We start from the raw sequence: 25,613 nt of genomic DNA, 5'->3' as shown, positions 1-25,613 counted from the left end.
TCACCGGATCAGAGTGGGCGGGGCTTACAGTGTATCTTCATCACCGGGTTTGCGTTCTGTTTAAACTTGCTGATGTTCAGCTGATCCGCGAGGTTCTGGCTCAGCAGCCAGGTCCAAAACAAACACGCAGAAGCATATTAAACAGCTTCCGGGTTAGTCAGATCTGTATGTCAGAGCAAGCTGTTTAGTTTGGGACTAAAAACGATGTGGACTGTAATGCGACACAGAACATCAACATTGGCAACAGTACATTTTATTTAAGGGCAACATTAATTCTTATACAGTATCATTATTACATACTATCTATTTTCTATTTCCATCTATTTATACTTCTACAACTGTTTTTTTAAAGAACATAACTAATAAGGAAACATGCTATACATATATTGTTATTTCCACTTGTACATATTCAACAGGCAAAATTTGCATTGTATGTTTCTTAGAGTCGGAAGTCTACATAGAACAATACAAACCTAGTTTTGGACAGATTTGTACCAATTTGGAGACAATCCTCAGGACATAGCATCCTTAATTTCCCAAATCTGGTAGCTGGACCCGCCAAGAACAATGCCATTTATGTGAGTGCCTCCCTTTTAAAACTGCCTTCACCCCTTGAAAAGAGGGGTAAGCCCTGATCAGACCTGGCATTTACTTTGGTAATCAGATCACAGGTGGACAGCTCTGAGTAGGCTACATCAGTTCACACATGACCACTTCTGATCGGATTGCACTTTCCCAAATCTATGTTTAAATGAACACATTCAACACTTCACAAATCCATCACCATTCAGTAATCCACATTGGCACATGAGTCCTTGAGCATGTCACTAAACCCAAACACTGCTGTGACTACGGTGTGCAAATGGTGTGAGTGTTAGTTACTGATGGACAGGGGGTGCTGTGTATGGACGCTCATGTCATCAGTGTATGAATGGGTGAAAGATAAAACAAGTACTTTCCATTTACCATATAATAAAATAGATACAAAATCAACAGAATATAAACTGTGTCTATTCCTTAGGATGGATGACTGGGCTTCACCGGCACAGGCACAGTCCACACTAAGGAATGTCCCTTGTGGTGGGTTCATTTATTCGTAGTTTATCTAACTCGTTGACTGTATATGACTCGTGATGAGGACTCACACATCCTCACAGTGCAGGGACCTTCAGTAACATACAGCCATACAACACACAGGAGATCCTCGATGGCACAAAGAAATATAAAAGAGATGCACAACAGCTGCAAAAATTCACAGGGACTATTAAACAGGGAAAATTACCTTAAGTGTGCAAAAATTAACATATGACAAACAAATATCTTCAAAGAGACTTTAAAATACTTCAAAAGGCCCAAAACATAATTAAAAGAAACAGAATGACTGCAAATCCACTTAGAGATGCAAACTAACATCAAAAAGAACAGAGAAAATGTATAACAGACCAACAAAGACATACAAAATGAAATACCTAAAAGAGACACAAAAAGACCAAAAAGAGACATAACATTACCAATATGTTAATACACATATATCTATAATCTCTCAGTGTTGTGCACAAAACCATCTTACGAAATTAGAAAGCGTATCTAGGTGAGAAAAGAGGAAATAGAAAAGACATTTTTTCATGGTGCTTTCTTTTTTGTGAGCATCAGGATGCATTGGTGTTTACCCTTCAAAAGATATGTGGTCGAACGTGTTACAGACGTCCTCGCCAAGCGCTTTGAGGGATCGGATCCATCCGGATCGTTCCTTGGTAGTTAGTGCTGGATTTAGTTAGCCCTTGAGATGCAATCGACCAAGACGTAGGTTAAAGCCACGTCTGGCCAGAGAGTGACGCCCCACACAGGGCCTTTCAAAGTGTTAAACTCAATGTAATATTAATGTTACTAAAATAACTCCATACAGTGAAGATCAACATTCCAACTGCTGATGCATCCATTTATTTTGGTCCGGGAGAAGCTGGTTTCTAACGCAACATCTAGTGTCCTAAACAGAACCTGTATAGAGTCCTCAGAACGAACCTCGGTTTCATGAATCCGTTTCATTTCAGCCTACTTTCATGCCTGTGGACGTGATTAGCATCGTTCAACCCTTGTTTGGCTTTAGGCAATACAATTATTCGGTAATGGTTAGAAAACAAAGCAGTTTGTAATGGTTTGTAACGCAATGAAACCACGTAATGTAACAACCTAACTCGTGTAAACCGATGACAAAGGCCCCCGAGTTACAAAACAAGCGTAATCTCAACATTCATTTTTTGCTGCAAACAAACAGTGCGAGATAGGCCTGTGTTTGATTGACCCGTCCATTGCCCCTGAATTAAAACATCCAGATTACGACTGAAAAAAGGTCCTGACTCTTCTTAAGGTAACATTTCCAAAGAAACTCACAAGCCAGAGCTGTGCAAACTTACAAATATACAAGGATATAATTATATGACTATAGTGTCTTTTTGTTACTCTTTGCTTCACAGAGCGTAGAGTCAAACCGACCCGTCCTGCTGGGTCACTTCTGCCACGGGTCGCTCGCGGCTGCCGTCGAACAAGTTGTGCCTCCGTTGTTTCCTGCGGTTCATCTTGGACATGTCCATTTCAAAGACGTCTCCGGAGCGCAGAGCGGACACCAAGTCATCGAACTCACCGTCCCCCTCGTCCTCGTTTGGTTTGGCCTTCTTTGACTTCCGCTCCCGGTCGCTCTTCAGCTGGAAGGCAGGAGAGAGATTAGGAGAGGACGAGGACATACTGTGCGATGATACACGACTGAGGTGATCATCAGTGTATGGACACTGGGGAAGTGGGTAGGCAATGTCTGTGGCCTTTTAACCTTAAACCATTACTTTTCTGACCACTTTGTTACAGGCTCTTGGTAAAAGACAGTTGACATTTTGCATCCTATCAAAACGCCTCTTTTGACAATTTTCTTCTAACCTGAGCCTCCATGAGTGCCCGCTTCTCCTCCTCCTCCTTGCGTCGGGCCATCCTTATGTTGTCCTGTTGGGCCTCTGAGAAAGCTGCAAGGAAACTGTCGAAGATCCCAAAAAAGGAATCCGGCTGCAGGTTGGCTGAGTCTTCTCCAAAGTGTCTGAGTGCCTTCACGAGCTTTGACATGACACACAAAGGCACAAGATGATCATTCGCCATTAAAGGGTTTGGAACAGGTGGTGACAAATTGAATGTGAACAACGATATGTTTGTCTCACCACTTCTCTGGCCTCACTGAGCGACTCCTCTACATCCGAGAAGCTGAAGGAGGCCACGGTGAGGAACTGACCCACCACGGGGACAAACTTGTCCTCGGGACCCTGAGGGGACTGACCTCGCTGGTACTGCAGCTCCTGGAGGCGGACGAACACACAAAGACGCGTAAACGTGCATGTGAATACACCCGTGCGTTGAGTCGTGGCTTCAAAGGATTTGCAGACCATGAGGAGGGTCGAACATTCAGTCAAAGAACATCACTCACCGCTTCAACGATGTTCAGCCCAGATCTCAGATTGCCAAAGTCCTTCTCCAATTCCGTCATACTGGAGAGACACATGGGAGGGTGGAGACTCGGCATGAGGGAACTAACAGCCTGAACTTTGTTGGACATTAGCTTCACAAGGTGGAGACGCAGCTATTTCTTCAGCCGTCAACAATCATGTGTAGCTCCCACAAGTCTTGTTGCCATGGTGAGGTTCCCAAGTTTTGTGCATAGTTGGAAATATTATATTTCTCTTCTGTTAATAAATGTCCAAAATACTGCCCACTGGCTATTTAACTATCATTTGAAATAGACTTGATTCCGCATGTGTTCCTTCCACATAGGAGTGTGCTTGCTCGTTCTCACTTGACTTTGGCAGCTTCTGGAACATTCGCCAGCTCTTCACTGAACGCCACCACCTTCGGGTACTTCTTCTCCAGTACAGTGATCATGTAGTGAAGCAGAGAGATGTTTCTAAAAATCACATTCAGGAGTCAGTTCATCATTTCATCATCACGCCGGCTTTGCAAAGTAAAATTTAAAAAGAGACCTTGAGTCACAGCAGGTGTCAACGTGTCACAGTAAGAAAAGCAGAGACAACATTAACAATCAGGGTGACGCTGATGTTCACGTTTATGAATGATTATAATCATAGAACAGAAATTATAAGACACTTACAAGGTAAAATATTGTAACACTTCCTAATTGTCGCTCACTGACTCTGCTTGAAAGTGTATAATACACCATGAACATACTTATAGTGCATTGAATCTGCTTACAGCATGTTGTAAGTGTACAGGAGTTATTTCAGGCCGTACCTTTAATTTCTGAATTTAATTTCTTGTCTTAAAGCACCCAACAGCTAAACATTTGAATGTTTAACAACTATGAGGATTAAAATACACCATGATCTCTGAGTCAGTGGGCAACCAGGAATTATGAAATACTTGCAAGTCATTAAAAAAAATGCTTCATAATGTGTTATGATTGGTGTTGTAAGCACCGTGGATATTCATAAAAAGGGTTATAAGGCGATTATAACACTTTATAAGTCTGTTTAAAAGCCTCATAGAGATCTAGCAGCATCAGTAGTAGGCAGCATGAACTACACCAGGTCCCTGTGTTGTGTCCCTGCTGTGAGCGTACTTGTCTGTGCTCGACTTGGTGTCAGCTATCTTGTTGAGGCTGGACACTTTGAATCCGTAGGCGTTCCCCCGCTGTCCTTTGTTCATGTAGTTCCCGAAGGCCAGCACCACCTCCAGGAGCTGGCGCAGCGTCCCGCTCTGCACCACCTCCCTGGACGCTAGACTTAGAGCTGAGACAGCAGAAACCAGGAGGCGATGTCATGTGTGTGTACAGTCTGTATGTCCACAAGCAGCATTTCAAACCCCAAATGCAACATCATTACCCAACTTAAAGACTCTTTGGGAGTAACCTACCTTTGATTTTAGGTTTGATGTCAGCCACTCTTTCAGCAAACTTCTTCTTGAAGTAAAGAGAGTGGAGTCTCTGTTGATAGTGGTTGATGCTGGGAGAGGACACAAGAGGGAGCTCCTATGTCACTTGGTGTAAATGTGAGCATCACGCTCCTTTGCAGACTGGATGTCCACTTTGGTTTCTAAACAAAGGGAAACCCTTCAAGGGCCCGTGGGATTTAGAGATCACTAGCCACAAGGTCACAGCAGGACACGCCCGGCGTGCAGCTCACATCAAACACAAATTCCCCTGGAGTGAAGGGACGCCTGGGAATGTGTTTGAGCAGATGGAGTTTCATTTCAAGTCAGTGGGACACCCTGTCCAAAACATGTGTGCTTTGTTGCTTCTAGGTTACCGTAGCAACATGGCAGCCAGCTCCAGAAAGAGGACCTGCTCCGTATGTAGAAATAAACAACTCATCTAAAAAAATAATCCAGGTTATTATTCACTAAAGAAAACCTTTTACACGGTGCTGCTGTGCAGAATAAACAGGTAGTTAAACATGGCTGTGTGTGTGTGTGTGTGTGTTCACCTGCTCATTTCATACAGGAAGCGGTCTGCTCTGGCCATACGTTCCAGCTCGTGCTTGTGTTCTCCCAACAGCTCCATGTCGCTCTTCTCAGGAACAAACTTCAGAAGCTTCGCACACACACACACACACACACACAGTATAAAAATGTGCAATTCATTTGATCAGCGCTTTATGTATTTATATATGAATAATGTGTATAATGTGCTATTTTGAGAGTGTGTTTTGCACCTGCTCCAGCATGTCTTTGGGTAAGTCCTCCTGTTCATCCATGGTCAGGACAGCGTGGCGGATCTCCTCATTGGTCAGTCTCAGCCTGTGACGCCAACATACATGTCGCTTTTTAGAACTCAAAGGGATCTCCGATGGAGGATTTAGAGTCAGATTGTTAGGACTTTCTGTGGTGTATCACAAATGACTAAAACACACTGGCTGAAGTTCACCGCTCACACACACACACACACACACACTGACCGTGAGAGCAGGATGTTGCAGTTCTGCGCTCGGCGGCCGTCGATCACCGACAGCTCCTTGACCTTCTTCACAGCGGCCGGCTCGTCCCCAGCATCCTTCTGCTGAAAATCATCCATCGTAAAATGTCAACTTTGCAAATTTAACGGCAATGTTATTGATATTATTATTAGTATCTTTACATAAACAGAGCAGCACAGTCTCTAGAAGATGAATGAACATAGTGGAGAAGGGCGGTAACAGTGTCACTGTGGGATACCTGTGTTCTCTGGTAAGCTGAGAAGGTCCTCTGCAGCTCCTCTAGATCCAGGACTTTGAACACTCTGAGGTCATCGATCTCCTTCCATATGGTTCCTTCGGTCATGTTCTGAGACAAACGATAGAATAGAAAGACAATGTGTGTTTTTGTGTATTCATTCAAGAGTTCTTGAACCTAGAATTGTGAGTGGTTTACTCCACAAGAGCACCATCAATCATCTGTTGTTTCCATTCGCTGATTAGAGAGACGTACGCCTCTGGGAAGTAGTTAGCATAGGAAAAGTAATAGTTCATCTGGACAATTTTTAGTTCTGAGTTTCTCCATCACGGTGGAGACATGAGGGGAAAACATTTCTAATAATTAAGGTAACACAGGTCACATTTGGTAAGGCTGGATCATTCTTAAGGTTTTAAAAGCTTTTCAAATCAAATGTAACTAAAAAAGGAGGGAGGGTTTCCTTTTGTTGGCCACTACTTTCTGCGGTGGATTGATCCACATTTGGTGCTGTAGTGAGTATTTTTGGCAACAGGAAGGTGTTTGTGGGATAGAGGCAACACCAGTGTAGTGGTAATGAAGGAACGTGTCACAGTGCAACACTGAGGTGTTGCAATGGAGCTCTCCGTAGTACCGAGAGGCCAGAATGAAGACGCACAGAGGACTTCACCCGACTCCGGTGGTAACGCATCCATGTGTGACGCAGCTGGAGCGTGTGTGTTGGTATATGCTATAACGGACAGCAGGAAGTGAGGCAGCAGTAGGATCAGTCCCACTGTCAGCGTACCTCAGGCAGTTTGCTCCAGTTGAAGGACTTCAGCGGGTTGGATGGCTGAGGAATATTCTTCTTCTCCTGGACAGCTCCCAACAGAGCTCCAGGTGGAGGAGGCGGGGCCAATGGGGCCGTGCCGAAACCCGGCGGGCCTCCTGGAGGAGGAGGTGGTGGTGGGGGAGGAGGAGGAGGAGGAGCAGGGCCGGCCGGCACAGGACCAGAAGAGACTGAACCGGCAGAAGACACGGGAGGTCCTCCAGGAACACCGGACGTCTAACGGGACAACAGAGCGGCATCCATTACAAACGGAGGAGGCAGATGTGTGCGATGTGAGACGAGGAGCGGCCATGGTTCTTCACGTACTGAGCCGGGCTGCAGCAGAGCAGACAGCTCTGCCAGGCGCTGCTGGGCCTGCTTGTGGTCGCTGGTCTCTCGCTCCAGCTTGTCCTTAAGCTTGTTCAGCATGGCCATCATGTCCTCTTTCTCCTTGTTCTTGGCCTCGCACTCCCTCTCTTTCTTTTCCAGACGCTGCTGCAGGTTGTGATGCTCTGGAGAGAAGGGTTTAGGGGTTGGGTTTATTAGCACTTATTCCTCAGCAGCTGATCAAGTCAGCAAGTTACCAAAGACACACATTGAAGTATAGTAAATGTGTGTGTTTACCTTTCCTCGTTTTATCAGCTTGCTCTTTCCATTCTTTGACCTCGCTCTCTTTGACAAGCCTATAGACACACAAACACGTTTCACATTGACTTCAAGTACCCACCCACACACACACGCACACAATATTAGGTTTAAGAGCACCACAGATTTCAGTTTGATGATGTAAAGGACGGACCAGATTTATCCCAACAAATTCCTTCTATCAGTTTTGTTTTATACATAATGTTTCTTCATCCTACTTGACTTTACTACCAAATTACTCATCCAAACGCACGTCACAGTTAGTGTCCCAGAAACGTACATGCGTACAACATTTTTGACGTTGAAGTCCTCCAGCGGAGCGACATCGGGGTCCTCCCCTTTGTCCGTCTGCAGAACCAGCTGCTGAATGATCCGATCCAACAGCGCCCAGTAGTGACGGGTGGTGCTGCTCTGCTTAGCTGCAGACAGACAGACAGACACACCATGGAGCGTTTCATGGAGACTCAAAGGGATGAAACATGGACGTGTGAATGGGTCTTACATGGGATCATGAGGCAGTGCTGCAGTGCAGACAGGAGGTGAGGGTAAGCTTCAGTGTGGTTCAGTCTCTTCCTGATCAGCTCAAACATCTGGCTGGCACTTTTAGTTTCTATATGGGCCTGAAGCAGAAGGCATTCAGCTTTACACGTCGGTTTTTCATGTTTTAATGTCATCAAAGTGAAATATAGTGCTGAAGCACACGTGTGTTTCATTCTGGAGTAACGTTCTATAATGCAGCAAGTTTTAATCTTATAAATCAACAATCAATTTATCCTCACTTAAAGTTGGTGTGACGGTTCTGTCGTTTCATCCTTAAAGATCTTGGATCTCGGCTGCTTACCTCATCTGATATAAAGAAAACCTTTAGGCTGGTAAAAGGGACTTACAGCATCGAACCGTTTGGACATCTGAAGCTCATCTTCATTCCTCAACATCTCAAAGAAGTCCAGATGTCTGACAACAACACACACGGAACATCTGAACATCTGAAAGCCCTTTACAGCACACGTGCATTCCCCCGTACGGCCTCCTCAATGATAGCAGTGATGCTCGGCGCTAACACCTGGAGCTACCTGTTCAGGGTGGCGTTTTCATTGGAGTACAGTTTGTCGATGACCGGCTGAATGCCCAGCATCAGGAACTCGTAACGCAGATGGATGCGGAACTCCAGGCTGGTCTGAAAACACACAAACACATGAATCCCCGCCATGTTCTCTGTGGAAAAGATATGCACCCGGGTTGTTTTGGGCCGTGACTCCCGCTCTGCAGAAACAACGTGCATGTCAATCTGAATGCCTGGTGTTCAACTGTATCCGTCCTACAGGTTTACCATTCAACTTTGCTGCTGTGCTCCTATTCCTGGGGGCCATAACATAGACACTAATTATCTCATAGTAGTAAATGTACTGTGTGACTCCCACAGTGAGCATCATCTTGTGGCCCTGCAGGCCAAAGAATCACATCTACAGTCATTATCTGTCCGTCTGTCATCGAACATCGCACGCCACACACCTCTCCCGCTCCCTGGCTCAGCACGGCGTTGATGAAGGACATGACGGCAGTCTTCAGGTTCACCTCATCCTTGTAGCGGCCTGTGGATCTGTCCAAGTCCATCATTAGGGTCTGCCAACAAAAGACAAAAGCAATGGAACACCTTCACACAAAGTGCCTCATCCCTCTCTTTAGATGGAACCCTAACACACATCCCATTGGATGTAGATACCTGAGGACCTCATTATTATTATCATTAACCATTTCTAAGTGCACTTGAATAGAACAACAATACGTTGTTTCAAGCCATTGTTACCTTTGTGTGTGGAACTTTGGCTCATTGTGTTGGATGTCCCATGGATTATGCTACATATTTGTCTACTGGTGTTTTCTTCGTGTTCACCAGAAAATCACATGGATAAAAGCAGCAGGGGGTTCGGGGGCTGTTGTGCACGGAGACCGGGCTCCACATCCAGTACAGGATGGGCAACTAGTGAACACCCCCATGTTGCATAATGACAAGACATGATCCCTGAAGCCTCCACTGAGAGTTGTCTCTAGCAGAAGACTAGACCAGGCACAAGCACACCTGAAAGCGAGTTCTCTCCATGGCGAAGGTCTGGTAGTGCAGCATGGCTTCCAGAACTTTTTTGTGTCCCCCCGGCACCAAACATACGGCACCGAGGATCTCCAACACGGCAACCTGCAGACAGAGGTAGAGGAGAGAGAAGGTGGGGCATGGGCATTCATTTCAAACCAGGTCGGAGAACAAACACAGAAATATGGGCACAAATAGGATGAAGGTCCACCAAGAGAAGGGAGCAGCATGCCACAGCGGCTTGTTCCGCATGTCACCTCTACCTGGGGTCACATGTCTCTTTGGGCCTCTTGCCATGACTAGTGTCTGCTCTTTTTGGCAAACCGACTGATACTCCACAGCGTATGGTTTCCTCCTTTGCCCATGTGATCAACAAGATGAACCACATTCTCCATCCTGTGTCTGACTGAAGTGAAAACATTATCTCTGCTTGACTTTGAAGTAGTGATTTATTAACCAATTGAAATGATTTAGTGTCCGTTTATAGTTATTTAGTCTCTTTTTAGTGTTCTCACTCCTCTATGAGGTTGAATAGTCCCTCTTTTGCAGGCATTTAGTCTCTTTGCTGTGCTCTTGTGTGTCTTTGTGATTATTTTACATCTTTTAATAATTTAATTTAATAATTGTACATCAATTTCAGTTTCTTTTTGTTGTTTTACATCTCTTTTGCTTGACCTTCTAGCACACATTGTCACGTACTGATTTGTGACAGTGACTTCAGTTCGACATCATACGGAAGACTCTGAAGTCTATGTTGCTCCAGCCGGGTGGCCAGGCTTAAGAGGAGTCCTGGTAGGTCCAAAACTCTTCTGTTTAAGAAGTATGGAGAACATATCTGGGCCTTGACTAAACTAGAACGATTTGTAAAATGCAGGTTGCATGTACCTTGGTTTTGATGCTCTCGGTGGTGAGACTTTCTGCGATGATATTGATGCTCTCACAGTGACCCAGCACATGAGCTCGGCCCTGCGAGTTGTTCATCAGAGCTTTGATGCAGCCGATGAGAGACGTGTGCACCTGAGAGTTGTTGGTCTCATAGTCCATTGACTTGAGGAAATTCAGAATGCAGGACAGCCCATCCAAGTCAATGAACTGTGTCACAAACCTGTCAGGGATGGAAGGAAGGTGAAATGAAGCCTTGGAAACCTTTCAGGACAGCACGTTAGAACTGGGGCTGTACCTCATCGGCTGTGTCCTCAGCGCTGTCTTCAGGTCATCTATGATTTTATGTCTTTCCTGCTCCTCCTCGTCCTCTGGTCCCAGCAGAGTCCTCCTCTGTGAAGATAAGACTAAGTATTACATCACCGGAGGTCAAATACTGTAATGCTTCTGGTTTGCCGGATGGGTTCTATATTGTTACAAATAACCGCAATGGCATTGGATTAAATATTATCATTGAAAGGCAGATATATATCTGTAGGAATTACTAATAATGCGTCTTAAAGCCCTCATGATTAAGTTATTGGAATGCAATATGTTTGATATACCCGTTGTCCTTGTTGATTCACAAGGAATGGAGACCAAAGAAGTCAACATGTCGTACTTAAAGTTGCTTTGAGAATGACCAATAGTTTCACATTACATTGATATAAAGATAAATCAGTTTGTGTCTGTGAGTAGACATCTTGTAAACAGATTCAGAGACTGATTACAATAATCAAACCTAAAGTAAATATTGTGTGCAACTCAGAGAGAAAACTAAAAATGTTGGAACGTGGTGCTACAGGTCAAACGAGGGCACGAACATGACATAACATAACTTTAATATCTCAGCCCGTCAGTAAAAAGAGTTACTCACAGCAGCCATGGACCTCAGCTGGTCAATGTAATACTCTGGCCATCGGGATGCTCCTTTATTCTGCTCGGCCTCCTGAAAGACACAAAAATACGCACACAAGTCAGGGTCATGGACACTTACTCATGTCTCCTTCAACTACCTCTTCATACCACAACAGAGAACACGAAATGTGTGGATTTGTCCTTAGTTTTTGAAGGTTAGATTTGGGTTTCAGAACACAAGGATGGATGGCAGAAAGCCTTGGTGGAGCAGAGGAAGGACCAGCTTTTCAATTTGACGCTGTTGGAGGATATACTAAAAAATTCTACAAAAATGCAACAACAACCACTTACTGTATGGCAGAAACATTTCACCTCTGTGGGAAACTGTTAAGGGTGTAAGGTTTTGACAAGAAAAAGTTGTAGGATGCCATCATCTTGTGTCTACACTGAGGGGACGGACTCAATAGCTGCTGAGAATAAATGACTCCTACGTCGTCCTATTTGTGCGACTCATCTCTGCATTCGACTCACACTGAGGATAAATGCTTGTTTCCCCCCTTCAACTGGGTCATCCCAGTGCTGCTCATTTCACAGGCTCGTCTGGGTACTGTGTATGTGTGGAACACATGCCATGCCTTTGGAGTATAGCAGAGGTTGTAGTGGTGGTCCATAAACTACAAATATTCCTAAGTTGGCTGTTGTACTTCTAGTTCCTTACCAATTTCTTGCTACAGTAGATCCGCCATTTTTTCTCTGCTGGCAAAGAAAACATGGCAGCTCTGTTTTCCTCTGTAAGGTCCAGTTCATCCTGGGACAGAAGACAGAGAAGATGATCATAAGAGGCAAGCTGCTGAACAAACATGGATGTTTGAAGGCCCTGAGAACAGGACCTGTCACTCACCACCAGCTCGGTGAACTTGAGGTCCAGCTCCTGGGGGGGGGGCATGGGCAGGTCAGGCTCCAGCACAGCCATGGGGTTGGTGCTGTCTTGACAGTGGGTGATTTCCGGTGGGTCGCTCCGATTGAAGCAGCAAGAAAACAGAGAGGACAGGCCGCTCTCCTTGGGTTGCTTTACACGGGACCCCATGGTCTCAGGGGGGACTTCACCAGAAGTACCGACTAAAAAGGGAGCCCAGAAGTACGAGTAGATGATGATAGATGACAGAGGGGTGCATTGTACACAACACAGCGCCACGGGGATGGTCTCCACCAGTTAGTTACTTGTTTCATTTGTACCCATCTTCTACCACAACAGGCTAAATCATTTGGGCTCTATTTTGCATCCATTACATGTCTTCTTTCAGGACATCTAGAAGGTTCATTCACGTGTTTCATTTGCTGCTAAACTTTCTGCTAATTCTGCTAAAAAGGATTAGACATCTTAACATGTAAAACCTGTTATACAAAGACAAATGTTTAGTTGTTATTGATCAAGTGGGAAAGTTAGTTTAAAAAATACCCTTTTCACCTCTAGTACCTTGAAAAATGCATTTAGAGATACATTTGTCATGTCTGTTGAGATTTTTGAATGAAAAGAAGAAGAACTGTATGCCTGAATACATCCCTCATGTCCTATAGCTGTTTACTAAAACGGACTTGTGAGATGCGTATTAGGACAATGATGCCTTCTAACCACCAGAAGGGTCCAGCTCTACTCACATCTTTTGGATTTGGACACGCCCCCTTTTCTGCCAATTGACATGAACGCAAACACACACCTTCACACCCAAACACCTGCTGCTGCTCGCATGTTCATTATAATCCACAAAGTATTCAGTTGATTTAATGCCACAAAAACCATCGTTTCAGATTTCGAAACCGAATGTTATTTTTTGAGAAAATGAGCGTTGACCTAATTGACCAAACAAACAGAACGGAAAATACGAGGAAGCAATTATTGCATTACATTACATGTCATTTAGCTGCCGCTTTTATCCAAAGCGACGTACAATAAGTGCAATTATCTTTTCAAGCACACCACACCTTTTTAAGTGATTGAACGCAGTAGTCATGACTCATCGAGCTGCCTGAACTAGGTGTGCACAAGCAGCCCAGACACAAAACTGTCCTCTGCTGGTGGTAACACTCTACGGCATAGTAATGGCATCTATGTTGGCGGAGGTAAGGAGGCTGTACAACTGCACAGGGCCCTCCACCAAGAAGCCCTCTGTGCCGACACAGCTCCACCTGTCAACTTAATCCGGCCAAGAAGGATCTACCACAGAGAATTACACCATTTCTTATCTGATCTCACTGATTTCTTATCTCATCTGATGTGGAGATAAGGCAAAAGGCAGCTGGTGTCAAAACCACACGCACACATGAAAGCATTCCGTGCAAAGCTCTGTTTCTTTGAGGCACGACTTCAATGTGGAGCCCCACCGCAAGCTGTCTACAGTCAAGTGAGCGTTGTACCAAGCGCTCTGCTCGATTTGCACAAGATGTCGTCTGACAGCACAGAATTGAGCTTTTCTGAATCGACCGTCAACACCAGCTTCTTTCCCTTCAATGGCAGAAAGAACGGGGAGTCTGTCTGTTAACTTTCAACCAGAATGACTGACAGCCCTCTTTTGGGACGTCCTTCACATAGTCCTGGTGACCTGCAGACTGTCCTTCAGCATCACTCCCTCCACTACATGCGAGTTCAAAGAACGCATTGTTGATATGTTGATATATCGAAATTAATAAATTAAAGTTGAAATTTTGACAAATATTGGTTAACAAGCCAGATAATCTATTCGCTTAACAAAGCTTGAAATCTCCACATCCTCTATTGGTCGTCTTGTCCCTCCCTTCATACAGGACTATGACTATGGTAGAGGACCACCGTCCTAAGAAGGAATCTGAGGCTTCACTCACAGACTGACCTGACAAGCTTTTTGTAAAAAGTAAGATCAAAATGATACCATTTACCGTCTTTCCCTCCACCTGGTTGGAAGCCTAGGTCACCTTGCCATGGATGATTGCAGTGGGTACATCATCCACAAACTATTTTCTTTCAATGAGAGTCTGTTTTCTTGGGAGTGGAACCTTGTAAAACCCGTCCAGATCTTTCCAACGACAACCACCATGTTCAGAAACACAACAAATTGTTACCGTCAAAGCGGTCAAACCCTTTTCCCTTTCAGTTTGCACGGACATGACGCAAGACATCAATGAACCGCCACCCGCCACCCTGTATAACTTTGGTGTTTCCAACATCACAAGCCAGTAGCTTTTTGGAAGAGGTGGACGAGAAATGTGCGAAAGGCCAGAAGACACATGATCAGACAGCTCGTCCAATCATTACGAGCCTTTTACAGTCCTGAGAGCCATAGATACAGGATCCTAATGGAGGAAAGGTCAGGAATGCCCCCAGTGAGTGGACCATGGTTTACAAACACACTGTAGTCATTGACCGGAGGACGTCGCCTCGCAAACTGTAAACACACGCGTCTGGAATCGAAGGACCGAAACTCGGGCAACCGACAACGTCCCTGGATGTTTTGTTAATAGTCGACGTGTCCACAGATGCGTCCTTGCCCCAGTTACGTAATTGTGTTAAAGCATTCCAGCGGGACTCCGATACCAATCAGCAACGTGTGTGTATGGATTGATTATTCAGCCTGACGCTCAGATCAACCAATCGGCCCTGAGGTCACAGGGTTTAATCAATACTCCATCGAACCCTTCAGGGAAAGGGTTTTCTCTCACGACTCGGGGGTCAGAGGTCAGTGTCCCTCTGACTCAAAGAGAGTGAATGTTTGACCAGAGCTTGTTGTGTTTATGAATCTCTCTAACCAGCTTACTGTCTCCCGTATCCTCTTCAGCTCCAAGCTCCATTATTCCTTATTGAAGATGGAGATGTTGAAATACAATATCTAGCTGATGGGAACCAAAGAGCGGTCAGTAACAGTAACATCAAAGGATTAGTGCTTTTATACATTGGTTGGATAAATTGTGGGGTAAAGCACCCCCAGAAGCTCTGAGAAGAACCTCTGGGTAAAAAGTGTGACAGAGCCTCATTCATAAATATGTTTTATCTTACAGCAAGGAGGGTTATGGGGAGTTTGCTCAATGAAAAGCAGTTTATTTCCTGGATTTCAGAGTTCAGGAAATGACCCATTTAACACCACATCATCCAAGGGAACGTTAGCTAAACATGTTTGTCTCTGCCTAATGGTTTGAGGCTGACAATAACGATGTGTATACTTTTTTTTTAAATGACCAAAAGAATACTTTTAAATTGGATCCCGTTGACTGTAACCGTCAGCACGTTAGCAATGAGTGTGCACGTTAGCAATGAGTGTGCACGTTTGAGTCTCTACGAGACTCTTTCACATACTTTTACAGGTTGTTATTTACATTTGTTTGAAAGCCCCCCTCCTCTGCCTCGGATTGGCTCGTTCCCTTCTTGCTGCGGAACACGATTGGTGAAAGTTTGGCCGGTTGATGATTTTTACTCCGACGAGGGAGTTTTTAAGTATGGCAGCCTTCTTGTATATTTCTCTCATATACGTTACAACTATCATATCGTGTGGATGAAGTCACAGATATGTTCTGATGTGGCATCATCATCATCATCATCTAAAAGTTGTGGCAAACACTAAGTGTTAATAACATTTCAAAGTGTTGGCGCTGTACTGACCTCTCTGAAGCACTCCTATGCGACGTGATGCGACGCCATGCTGGGCCTCAGCAGTGTGTGTGGCAGCGGTCAGGGGTCACATGGACATCTGCAGGGGAGGTCATTTGCTCACCTCAAACTCCAATGACATTGAAACACCTGGTTGTCCCTGCAGAATGCTTCTTCTTCTTAAAGAATTTACATAATCCAGAGAAGAAGAAGGAACGTTGGTCTGCGATGATTGAAATAACCTTTCAGAAGCAGGGTTGTAGTTGTATGTACAAACTCAGCCTGCTATCTTAATCCCGAGGAAAGTTCTTTCAATGAGAAAGTGAATAAATCCAGCCAGTCGAGTTACAGGCTTGTTTTCTGTGTCCAATACAATCCAAATCCTCTCCCATTGGTTCCATCTATCCGTACAGCACCTGCTCTCGTCTCCTGTTTCCTGTGTCCTCCGTCCTCCCTCGTCCCCGTCAGAGTGCCGGTGGAAACGGATCCGTGTCTGTCTGTCTTCCCCATGGAATGTGCAGAGAAACTGACACATCTGCCTGGGCGAGAGTACAGCATGCTGAGTTTAAAACACACACTACTGCATTCCTGGTGGAGGCGGTCCCGCCCAGACCTCACCCAGTGAGTGTGTGTGTGTGTGTGAGAGGTGGGACCGTGTGTGTGCTAATATCTGTCACCTCGTGGCTGATGACGAGGCCACGCAATGACAAACTTTTACAAAGTGCTTCCGTCCAGATGTAGACATCGCTCCATCTAAGGCACACATCACATTCCTTCTATTTTTAGAGCTCAGTTCACATGCAAAACATCCTGCACAATCAGCAGGTTTATCACAGGCCAACCAGGAGGTTAGAGGCGCACTGCAAACACCCCTCCCCCCCCCCCCCCCCCCCCCCAAAGAAACGCCATTGGATTTGGACGATTACAGAAAAGAATCTTTTTGGCAAACAAATGTTTATGATCTTTCGATCAGCAAGATAATGAACCCCACTTTCTGATTTCTGAGAATCCAACGCAATCAGCACAGAGCAAAAGGAGGTCCTAGTGAAGACCTTTAGTCCTCTCATTGAGCTTCGAAATGTTTTGTAACATTCAAATATAATTGCAAAACACAGTATGAAGAATGACCCCTGAGTTCTAACAGAAAAACACATTAAAAAAACATTACAATCAAGACGAAAGAAGCGGAATGACAAGTCTCATTTTCATCAGCACTCACTGTGAATTTCTTCAGAGAAATATGTGATAAACATCTCTGTATTTTTCTTCTATTTGTTTTTTCTTGATTTTCATTTGAATTTCCTCGTTACTGAAACTCAGATTGTGAGAGTTGTGAAAGATGTTTTTTAGTGAACGCTAAATAAAGGATTTGATTTCTCCACATCACCCTTTAACCTTTGTGTTAGGTAGATCACATTCTGATTCATTATAGCTTATTGAAAAATGAATTGGCTTAAACTTAACCTCGTTAAGCCATCTCTATTACTTTATTGGGCTAAAAGATAAAAATGCAAAAAATCATTTTACCACTACTTTGTTCTTAGTGAGCACTTGTCATCACAGGTATAATATATTTAATGTAATGATTCAAATATAGAATATTTGTTTGTCAAAATATGATGTCGGGTACAATAAAAATAATAGATTAATTTGTGTGAATCACAGTGTGTTCCATTTTCGAGTCACACATTTCCGTTTCTCTAACACACCCTCTGTGTGTGTGTGTGGGGGGGGGGGGGTTAGAAAGCCAGGTGACATTCCACCGCATGCTGTTGCAGAGCAGTGGCAGACGTCCTTTTGTCTAAACACCAGGCTCACAGGTTATATGGGTTTAGTTTGCATAAATTCACAGAAACCTGTCGCACTAACAGTGTGTTTCCAACCCTCTGCCCGCATGTAGAAACTTGACGGTGCAGGACAGACGGGCTGGATCGATGCCATTCTGACCCAACATGTACCTACAGCATTATGAGCACAGCATTCCAACTATGAGAAGGTTTCCTACAATGAGCCTTAACAACAAACAGCTCTGTCAGACTGTGAGACTTAAAAGCTAATGACACCCAAAGCCAACGCAGCGGTGCCTTAAAATTGCATTGTCTCTAATGTCCATTAGGGGGCGACTCCTCTGGTTGTTTCAGATGAGATCACATAAGATACAACTTTAGAAATGCCGCAGAGTGAATAGATTCCATTAGTAAATAACTTTATTTATTTCATAAATAAACATGGTAAACATGTGTATTCTACAATTACAGCATGATGTTTATTTAGTAAAGTATGGTGCATTTCTATGAAGGAAAATGAATGTTAAAATTCACAAATCAAAAATTAGATCATTGTGTGTGGTTGTGTAGATCAAACAGCAGTGCACATATTGTACTTACTACTATGCTTTAACATGGCTTCTCCGGGCTTTGAGCGAAGGGCAGGACCTCTAGAAACTTCTATCGCTGCTCTTCTGCTTGCAAAACGCCTTTCTCCTGCTCGTATGTCACTATTGGATAACTACATTTCCTTGGAGTAAAAAGTACAATATCCACCTCTAATATGTAGTACAATCTGAAAATGTCCCCACAGCATCTGTGCCCGGGGGGGGGGGGGGGGGGGGGGGTCAATCCAAAGACATTTTGTACAAATGTCCAAATGGTAAAGTCATCTCAACTCTGACTTAAAGAGAGGTTTTTACATTCACATCGCCCCAGTATTTCTCTTTCCTGTGTAGTATTGATATGACGGGCTGCTGTCCTCCTCCCTCTCACATCTCCTGTCATTGCAGTTTGTCTTTAAATAGCTTGGTAGGGGAACGACCTTCAAAGACACGTGACCTTTAGGGTGTCGTACAGGATGTGACCCGATGAAACAGCTTTTAGGACTCACGCCAGCAGCTGCCCACGAAACAAGGTGCTGTCCAAATTTGGGTTTTCCCATCCTCGTTAACATTTAAACCTGCAGATCAGTCATTGTATTAGTTGGAGTCCATCCTGTCTTGTATCATTGTTATTAGTAGATGGAGGAGGACATTCTCACTACATTTCTTGACTGTCAAACGATAGGAAATAATAATGCCAATATTTTATTCAGATGTACCAGTGCTGCAGCTAATTGACATGTGTTACCAAACACACCTACAGTAAACTCAACAGTACGATTTATATGTTGTGAGAAATCAGAATATTCAAAATGCCATATAGTATGCATATAGTAGAAAGGTAACGTCTATGTTCCATAATTAGAAATTAGTCCTCAGATTATCCTTGACCTCGTCTTAAAGTCACTAGGTTTTTTAATTGTTTTCTTGCCCGATTGTGTGAAATAAGAGCGAATGGTTAACACAGGTTGAAGAGCGCTAAATTGTAAAATACAGTAAATCGCCTTATATCAATGATCTCAACACGTTGGTTTTGGACGAGCCAACCAGTGCTATGCTAATTTCTAGGACTGGCCAACAAGTCCTCCACCCGGCCTACACCCTAAAAGCATTCAAATACGGAGAGGAAAAACAAACACACACAACCTCTATCGAGGAACTGCGCCTTTAAACGAGCCGCCAGGGCTGTGACGTCACCGCTAAACCGTCGCAGTACAGCGGTGCCTCGAGTAGTGCGTAGCGGACACAGAGCGGCCAATCAGTGCAGACTTAGCTTAAAGAGACAGGTGCTACATTAAAGCATGTACAGCGGGTGAAATAAGTATTGAACACGTCACCATTTTTCTCAGTAAATATATTTCCAAAGGAGCTATTGACATGAGATTATCACCAGATGTTGGTAACAACACAAGTAATGCATACATACAAGAAACCAAAACAAAGATGTTCAGAAATAAAGTTATGTGTAATAAAGTGAAATGACACAGGGAAAAAGTATTGAACACGGTTACTGATATTTATGTAATACTTTGTACAAAAGCCTTTGTTGGTAATGACAGCTTCAAGACGCCTCCTGTATGGAGAAACTAGTCACATGAGTTGCTCTGGTGTGATTTTGGCCCATTCTTCCACACAAACGGTCTTCAAATCTTAAAGGTTCCGTGGGCCTCTTCTATGAATCTTGATCTTCAGTTTTTTCCATAGATGTTCGATGGGATTTAAGTCAGGTGATTGGCTGGGCCATTCTAGTAGATTTATTTTCTTTCTTTGAAACCAGTTGAGAGTGTCATTTCACATTATTACACATAGCTTTATTTCTGAACTTCTTAGTTTTGGTTGCTCTGTATATATGTATGAACATTTCATGTCAAGCTCCTTTGGAAACATATTACTGAGAAAAATTGTGACGTGTTACTTATACTTATTTCACCCACTGTAAAATATTCAAGTGGGAAACCAAAATACAAGTTTAAACCCGAAAATGAGCATGACATTGGCCCTTAAAAACTTCCTTTCTCTTATAGCACACAAAAGAGAGTAACCAGCAGGATGTTTTTAATATAAGCAAATGAGATGTGAATGTGAGTCAACGTTTGACATGATCCTATATGACAAGGCCATAAGAATAAACTCATAATAAACCTGCTGATCGGACAGTTTCAACAGTTTGAAGTCCCTTCAAAGACCTCATCTAAAAGACACTTTTACACATAATCATCATAAAACAAGTCATGCCTAACAAGTATAAGAATAATTCAACAACAGGCTAACAGATAGACAAAATGGGAATGCAAAAAGCTCACACGAGATAATATATAGTCTGATGACTGGTGACTTTCAAAATGAACCATATGACTCATCATAGGCACAGTTGTTGGTCTAAAACCTCCAAGGGTAAGTTTTGGTTCAATTCAAGCACCTCCCTATTGGTCTGGTCACACTAACATGAAAAAAAAACATTTTCTGGACCAAATCTAAATAGAGTTGGCGCAATCAGTGGACGTGGCCACAGGGCAAAATCCTACCAAGCCGCCCCGAAAAAATAGTGGCAGCACAGGTTTCAGCAAAAGTTCACGTCTGCAGAAAGGCACAATGCAACATGTCAACGTCATGCAATGTTTGTTCAGAGTTAGGCTGCAAAACAAGTTACTGAAGGGTTAGAAAAAGGATCGGGACCGTTGTCAATTAATAACATGACAACTTAAGTAAACAACGTAATGTGACAATGTACGCAACAGTGTACAGTAAGGATGTACGCAACAATGTTCAAAACAATGTAGGGTAACAACATAACTTGACGAGACAACATAGGTAACAACGTAGGTAATGAAGTATGGTAACAATGTAAGGTAAGAACGTGATGATACCCCTTGTGTCATCCAGCTATTGTCTTCCCACATACTAGAAGTTTTCCCATTTCTTTTACAAACAGGTGATAGCAGTCTCCAGTGCCTAAACAAATACAGATGAGATTAAAACCAAGGGTAAGAGGGTAAATCATTCTCCCAGTGTGTCACAGGCTGGTGTCAGCTGTCTTCATCTTTGGGGCACTGGCGGAGTTGGCTAGTGTAGCCGTGTCGGCTTGAGCGTCCCGGCAGAAGAACACAGCAGGGTTCTTACAGGCCCACATGGCCACCTCTCCTCCCCCTGGTCCTTTCCTGGGACTGGAACTGGACAGCCGGTTGTTATTGTTGACGCCCACGCGACTCACGTAGCGGTCCCTTATCCTCTCTGCTCGGTTCAGCCGAATTTCCTGGTTCTGGCTCTGGCCGGAGAGGTAAGCGGCAATGTTTCTGGTCCGATAGCCCTCCTCTCTGCTCCGTCCCAGCAACATGGAGATATTGGGGTTCCTCAGAGCGTAGATCAGAGGGTTGATGGCTCCGTTGGCCCAGGCTAGCCAGATGGCCACGGTGTCCATCGCAGGGTTGAACGTGTATTCCCCCATGGCTGTAACAAGCCCCATCAGACAATATGGACCCCAGCAAAAAATGATGAAGACGATCATAATCAGAACTGTGGTGGCAGTTCGCATTTCACTGTAGAATCGCAGCAAATACGCGTATGTGGTCACTGGCCTAACTCGTATTTCAGAGAGACGAACCGTCTTGCAGATGTTGTAGTGACAGAAGCACATGAGGGAGAAGGGCAGTAAAAAACACACCACGATAAGGCAGACGCTGTAGGCCGTCCCCATGCGCGAGGTCCCAGAGTGGAACGCGTACATACAGTGGTAGAAGCCTCGCTTATGGATTTCCGCGGGTGTTCGGACCAACAGATACCAAGGCAGAGAGAAGAGGACTGCAGTCACCCACACGGCAATCAACAACTGAGTTGCTCTCTGGGGCCCTATCTTGGCCTGCGGCTGCCTCACTATGGCGTAGTACCTGTCAAAAGAGATCAAAGTCATAGTCAAGGTGGAGATGATTCCAAAGCAGCTGTTAAAAAAGCCGTTGGCCACGCAGAACCGGTCTCCGAACATCCAGGTGCCATCCTTGCTGAAGAGCATGACGAAGGAGAAGGGCAGACACAGCACGGCCGTGAGGAAGTCAGACAGCGACAGCGACATGATGAAGGCGTTGGTCACCGTACGCAGCTGGCGGTGCTTGATGATGACGACGACGACAGCGGAGTTGCCGAGGCTGGAGAGGAGGAAGATGAAGAGGAGCACCAGGGCTTGGGTGGCCACGGCGACGCCCTGCAGGACGGAGTTACTCTCGGCGGCGCTCAGCACCGACGGGGTGGACGCCTGGTGGAACAGGTCGAGCTCGCTCCCCCTTTGAGCTCCGAAAGTCGACAGGTTTCCTGTGTTGCCCACTGTGGCCTGGGTGGTGGCGCTCACTAGGCTGGTCACTATGGAAACCACCCTAAAAAGTGAAAAGAGGTAGAAACTATAGTAAATAATAACAACGCTAGGTTCTTAAAGCGCTTCATCATATTTTTTGATACTAGTATGAGTCTAGTTTTTAAATTGTGAATGGCGTCAAAAACAACAGTAGAGCAACTTGGCTAAATCCATACAACAATAATGCTTTAAATCACCACAACATGGTGGCAAAACGTTTTCTCTATTTGATGGGCTGCCTGGGCTAAGTGGGACACTTATGAGTGGTGCGATCCCATTCATGGAGCTAAATACATGAAGATATTCTTACTCATATACAGGGAGAAAAACATGACGCAAGGCACAAAGTGAGGAGCAGCTGCATGGCTGCAGGGGTCACAGACGAGCTCCTTCAACAGTGCACTGAAAAACGTTTCCGTGGATCTGAGGGGAGAGTTTCCATTGGGGTGCTGGGAAATCTTTAAAAATCCATTAGACATGTATTATTGCAAACCAGTTAGTGGAGGTACACCATGGTGCCCGGTCTGAAAGGAAATGTGCAGGAATAGAAACAGTGTGCTAGGTAAAGGGCCGGCTCCTACAAAATAAAACATTGACAACAGCATGATTAACCACTGTTAATAATGCAATGAATTGGGGATTATGCCACAGATTATTGATGTTTATTGTTGGTTTTTTAGGAATTTGTACCACCAGTGGAATTTATAACCACTCTGTATATAGTATATACTATTTCTTTTATTAGAAATATGAAATCAATCCCCCTGCTATTTATATCTCTGCTGAAATGAGCTAGTTTCTCTATTTCGACAATTAAATGTATTCTGTATTATATATACATGATTAAATATTATGTGAAATATGTGTATAACTTGGTTACCTCGAGTGACTCACTCACACTCAAACGTGCAAAGTGCAATATGAATTTCAAAGTAGGAAGGATAGTGGGTGGACGGGGGGAGCTACCTTGGCACAGCAGGTGAGGGGGTGCCCAGCTGGTTGGTGAAGCTTGGACCGGAGGGGTCAGTCGTGTAGGTGTTGCCGCTGCTGCCCCACAGGGGGGGTCCAATGGGCGAATCCATCGATGAAGCGGGAACGCAGCATGGGAGTCATCCATTCAGATTACAGTCATTCCACGAAGGATTCATCATGCAACGCTTCTTCCTCCATTTGTCATTTTCATTTCCCCCAGATTGAAGAGAAAAGCAAATAGGGCTTCAAATTGGGCTGCATGGGCTAACACTGATATCAAGCTTTTTTGAATGAACTTCTTACAGTGTAATATCTAAGCTTTATTTAAGTAAACACTGGCAGTAAAAAGTTCTTTAACTTCAAAGATAGTGAACAGCCAGGATTCACTATCACTGCTCACTTTTAAAACACATATGATGGATACCAATGTTTTACAACAATGTTAGGCTTAATTATATGTAAAGTAATTATAACAGCTCGGCATCGTGTCGGCCATAAAGCTCCCAAGGGCCCGTGTCCCGTAGACATGGACTGATGACGCATCTGACCCACAAGGGAACCTCAAAATAAGTGTACAGATTAAGCCATTTCAATGAATTGGGGATTATGCTTCTTTTCTCTCTGGTTTGTGTATCATTGTAATGATCTTGTTAGACATTTATTTGTGAGTTACATTTACAAGTTCAACAAAACCTCATTATATATATGCTTACCAATTCTAATGATATTTGGGCCAAAGACATTTGCTTTACGTGATTTTTACCATTCAACGTCATTACAGTCTGAAGAATGAACACAAACCCACAGATGTTGATGGGTTAGCATAACGTTGCCCAAACAAAGCCCCCCACCCCCCAAAACCCTGACTGTTTCTTCATAGGAGCAGCTCAAGGACTAACCCGGAAGTTTGCTATTTGTTGACATTCCGTTAGAGACACGGTAACTTGGTGACATTTGCATAAAAGCCGTTATTCGCTCGCGACGTGCTCCCCGCCGTCCTCGTGCCGTTACCTTAGTGCCGGTGCGTCCACCCCGCGCCTCTCCATCCGTCCCCCGGCTCTCCGGGTCCCGCCTCGGCTCCTCTGGCTGCGACCCCCCGGGACGGACGGAGGGTCCCCGCTGGTCTTCGGGCTCCTCGCGGTGTGGCCCCTCGAAGAGAACCGAGTCAGTCCATTAGTGCGAAGACGAAAGAGACTGCAGCTCGGACCTTGTTTATGTCTGTAGGGGAAACTATTCTTCTCTATATCTCCATCATAACAGACCGAGGCCCGCGTCACAGAAGCCAAGTGGAGACGCGATTATGCACGAGCTCACCAACTCGCACAACTCTCTCTCCCTCTCTCTCTCTCTCTCTCTCTCTCTCTCGTGCCTTCTCTACCTACAATGCCTTGCTCTCGCTCTCCCTCTGAAACCACGCCCCCCTCCTCATGGACGCGCTTGTTTCTTCATGTGACGTCTGATGCAGTTGCCATGGTAACTGGTGATAGATTTCTTCAACCCTGTCCCTAGTAAAATGGCACTACAAGGTGTTGATAAAAAAATACTGCTGATAACGGAGCGTAGCCACAGAATCTGCAATCTGACATTTATGGTGCCAGTAAACAACAGAAGCTGCCCAACACAGCAGCTGTTGTGTTCTAACCATGAGCATTCTGAATTAAACACAGTATGATGTCCCATTTGAGTCAAATAAACCTAAATTAACCACATTGCCCAATTAGTGAAGTCATAAGAATTCCCCCTATATGTTCTTCAGTAACAGGCATTACATTGTTATCAGCTTATGTAGTGAATGGCAGC

At 44.5% G+C, this 25,613-nt stretch overlaps 2 protein-coding genes across 2 annotated transcripts; both read right to left on the bottom strand.

The window, feature by feature from the left end:
- Nucleotides 1-237: 237 nt before the first annotated feature.
- On the bottom strand, nt 238-16,978 carry daam1a (dishevelled associated activator of morphogenesis 1a). Its single transcript, XM_062557224.1, has 26 exons — nt 16,141-16,978; nt 12,415-12,632; nt 12,232-12,321; nt 11,533-11,604; nt 10,915-11,009; nt 10,620-10,839; nt 9,726-9,839; nt 9,158-9,268; nt 8,719-8,822; nt 8,533-8,599; nt 8,148-8,265; nt 7,926-8,064; nt 7,625-7,683; nt 7,328-7,512; nt 6,980-7,237; nt 6,199-6,306; nt 5,943-6,043; nt 5,700-5,784; nt 5,472-5,578; nt 4,903-4,991; nt 4,610-4,778; nt 3,830-3,937; nt 3,464-3,524; nt 3,201-3,335; nt 2,929-3,099; nt 238-2,702 (listed from the first exon to the last, which is right to left on the bottom strand). Exons 2-26 carry the CDS (start codon nt 12,598-12,600, stop codon nt 2,484-2,486), a joined length of 3,171 nt encoding a protein of 1,056 aa, XP_062413208.1. The 5' UTR covers nt 12,601-12,632; nt 16,141-16,978; the 3' UTR covers nt 238-2,483.
- A 3,559-nt stretch (nt 16,979-20,537) lies between these two features.
- Nucleotides 20,538-25,194, bottom strand: LOC119228122 (G-protein coupled receptor 135). Its single transcript, XM_037487478.2, has 3 exons — nt 24,825-25,194; nt 23,808-24,005; nt 20,538-22,863 (listed from the first exon to the last, which is right to left on the bottom strand). Exons 2-3 carry the CDS (start codon nt 23,921-23,923, stop codon nt 21,513-21,515), a joined length of 1,467 nt encoding a protein of 488 aa, XP_037343375.2. The 5' UTR covers nt 23,924-24,005; nt 24,825-25,194; the 3' UTR covers nt 20,538-21,512.
- Nucleotides 25,195-25,613: the final 419 nt, after the last annotated feature.

Source organism: Pungitius pungitius, chromosome 14, assembly GCF_949316345.1.
Source record: "Pungitius pungitius chromosome 14, fPunPun2.1, whole genome shotgun sequence".
In the NCBI taxonomy this organism is placed as follows: Eukaryota; Metazoa; Chordata; class Actinopteri; order Perciformes; family Gasterosteidae; genus Pungitius; species Pungitius pungitius.
The sequence above is the reverse complement of the archived record's forward strand: the minus strand, read 5'-3'. Positions and strand labels throughout refer to the sequence as shown.

Coding starts and splice junctions, on each gene's coding strand:
- daam1a (XM_062557224.1), bottom strand. CDS start 12,600: ATGGGGTCCCGTGTAAAGCAACCCAAGGAGAGCGGCCTGTCCTCTCTG. Junction 10,840..10,914: donor CTGAGGACACAGCCGATGAG/GTACAGCCCCAG, acceptor CATCCCTGACAG/GTTTGTGACACAGTTCATTG. Junction 7,684..7,925: donor GTCAAAAATGTTGTACGCAT/GTACGTTTCTGG, acceptor GTGTGTCTATAG/GCTTGTCAAAGAGAGCGAGG.
- LOC119228122 (XM_037487478.2), bottom strand. CDS start 23,923: ATGGATTCGCCCATTGGACCCCCCCTGTGGGGCAGCAGCGGCAACACC. Junction 22,864..23,807: donor CCCTCACCTGCTGTGCCAAG/GTAGCTCCCCCC, acceptor TTCACTTTTTAG/GGTGGTTTCCATAGTGACCA.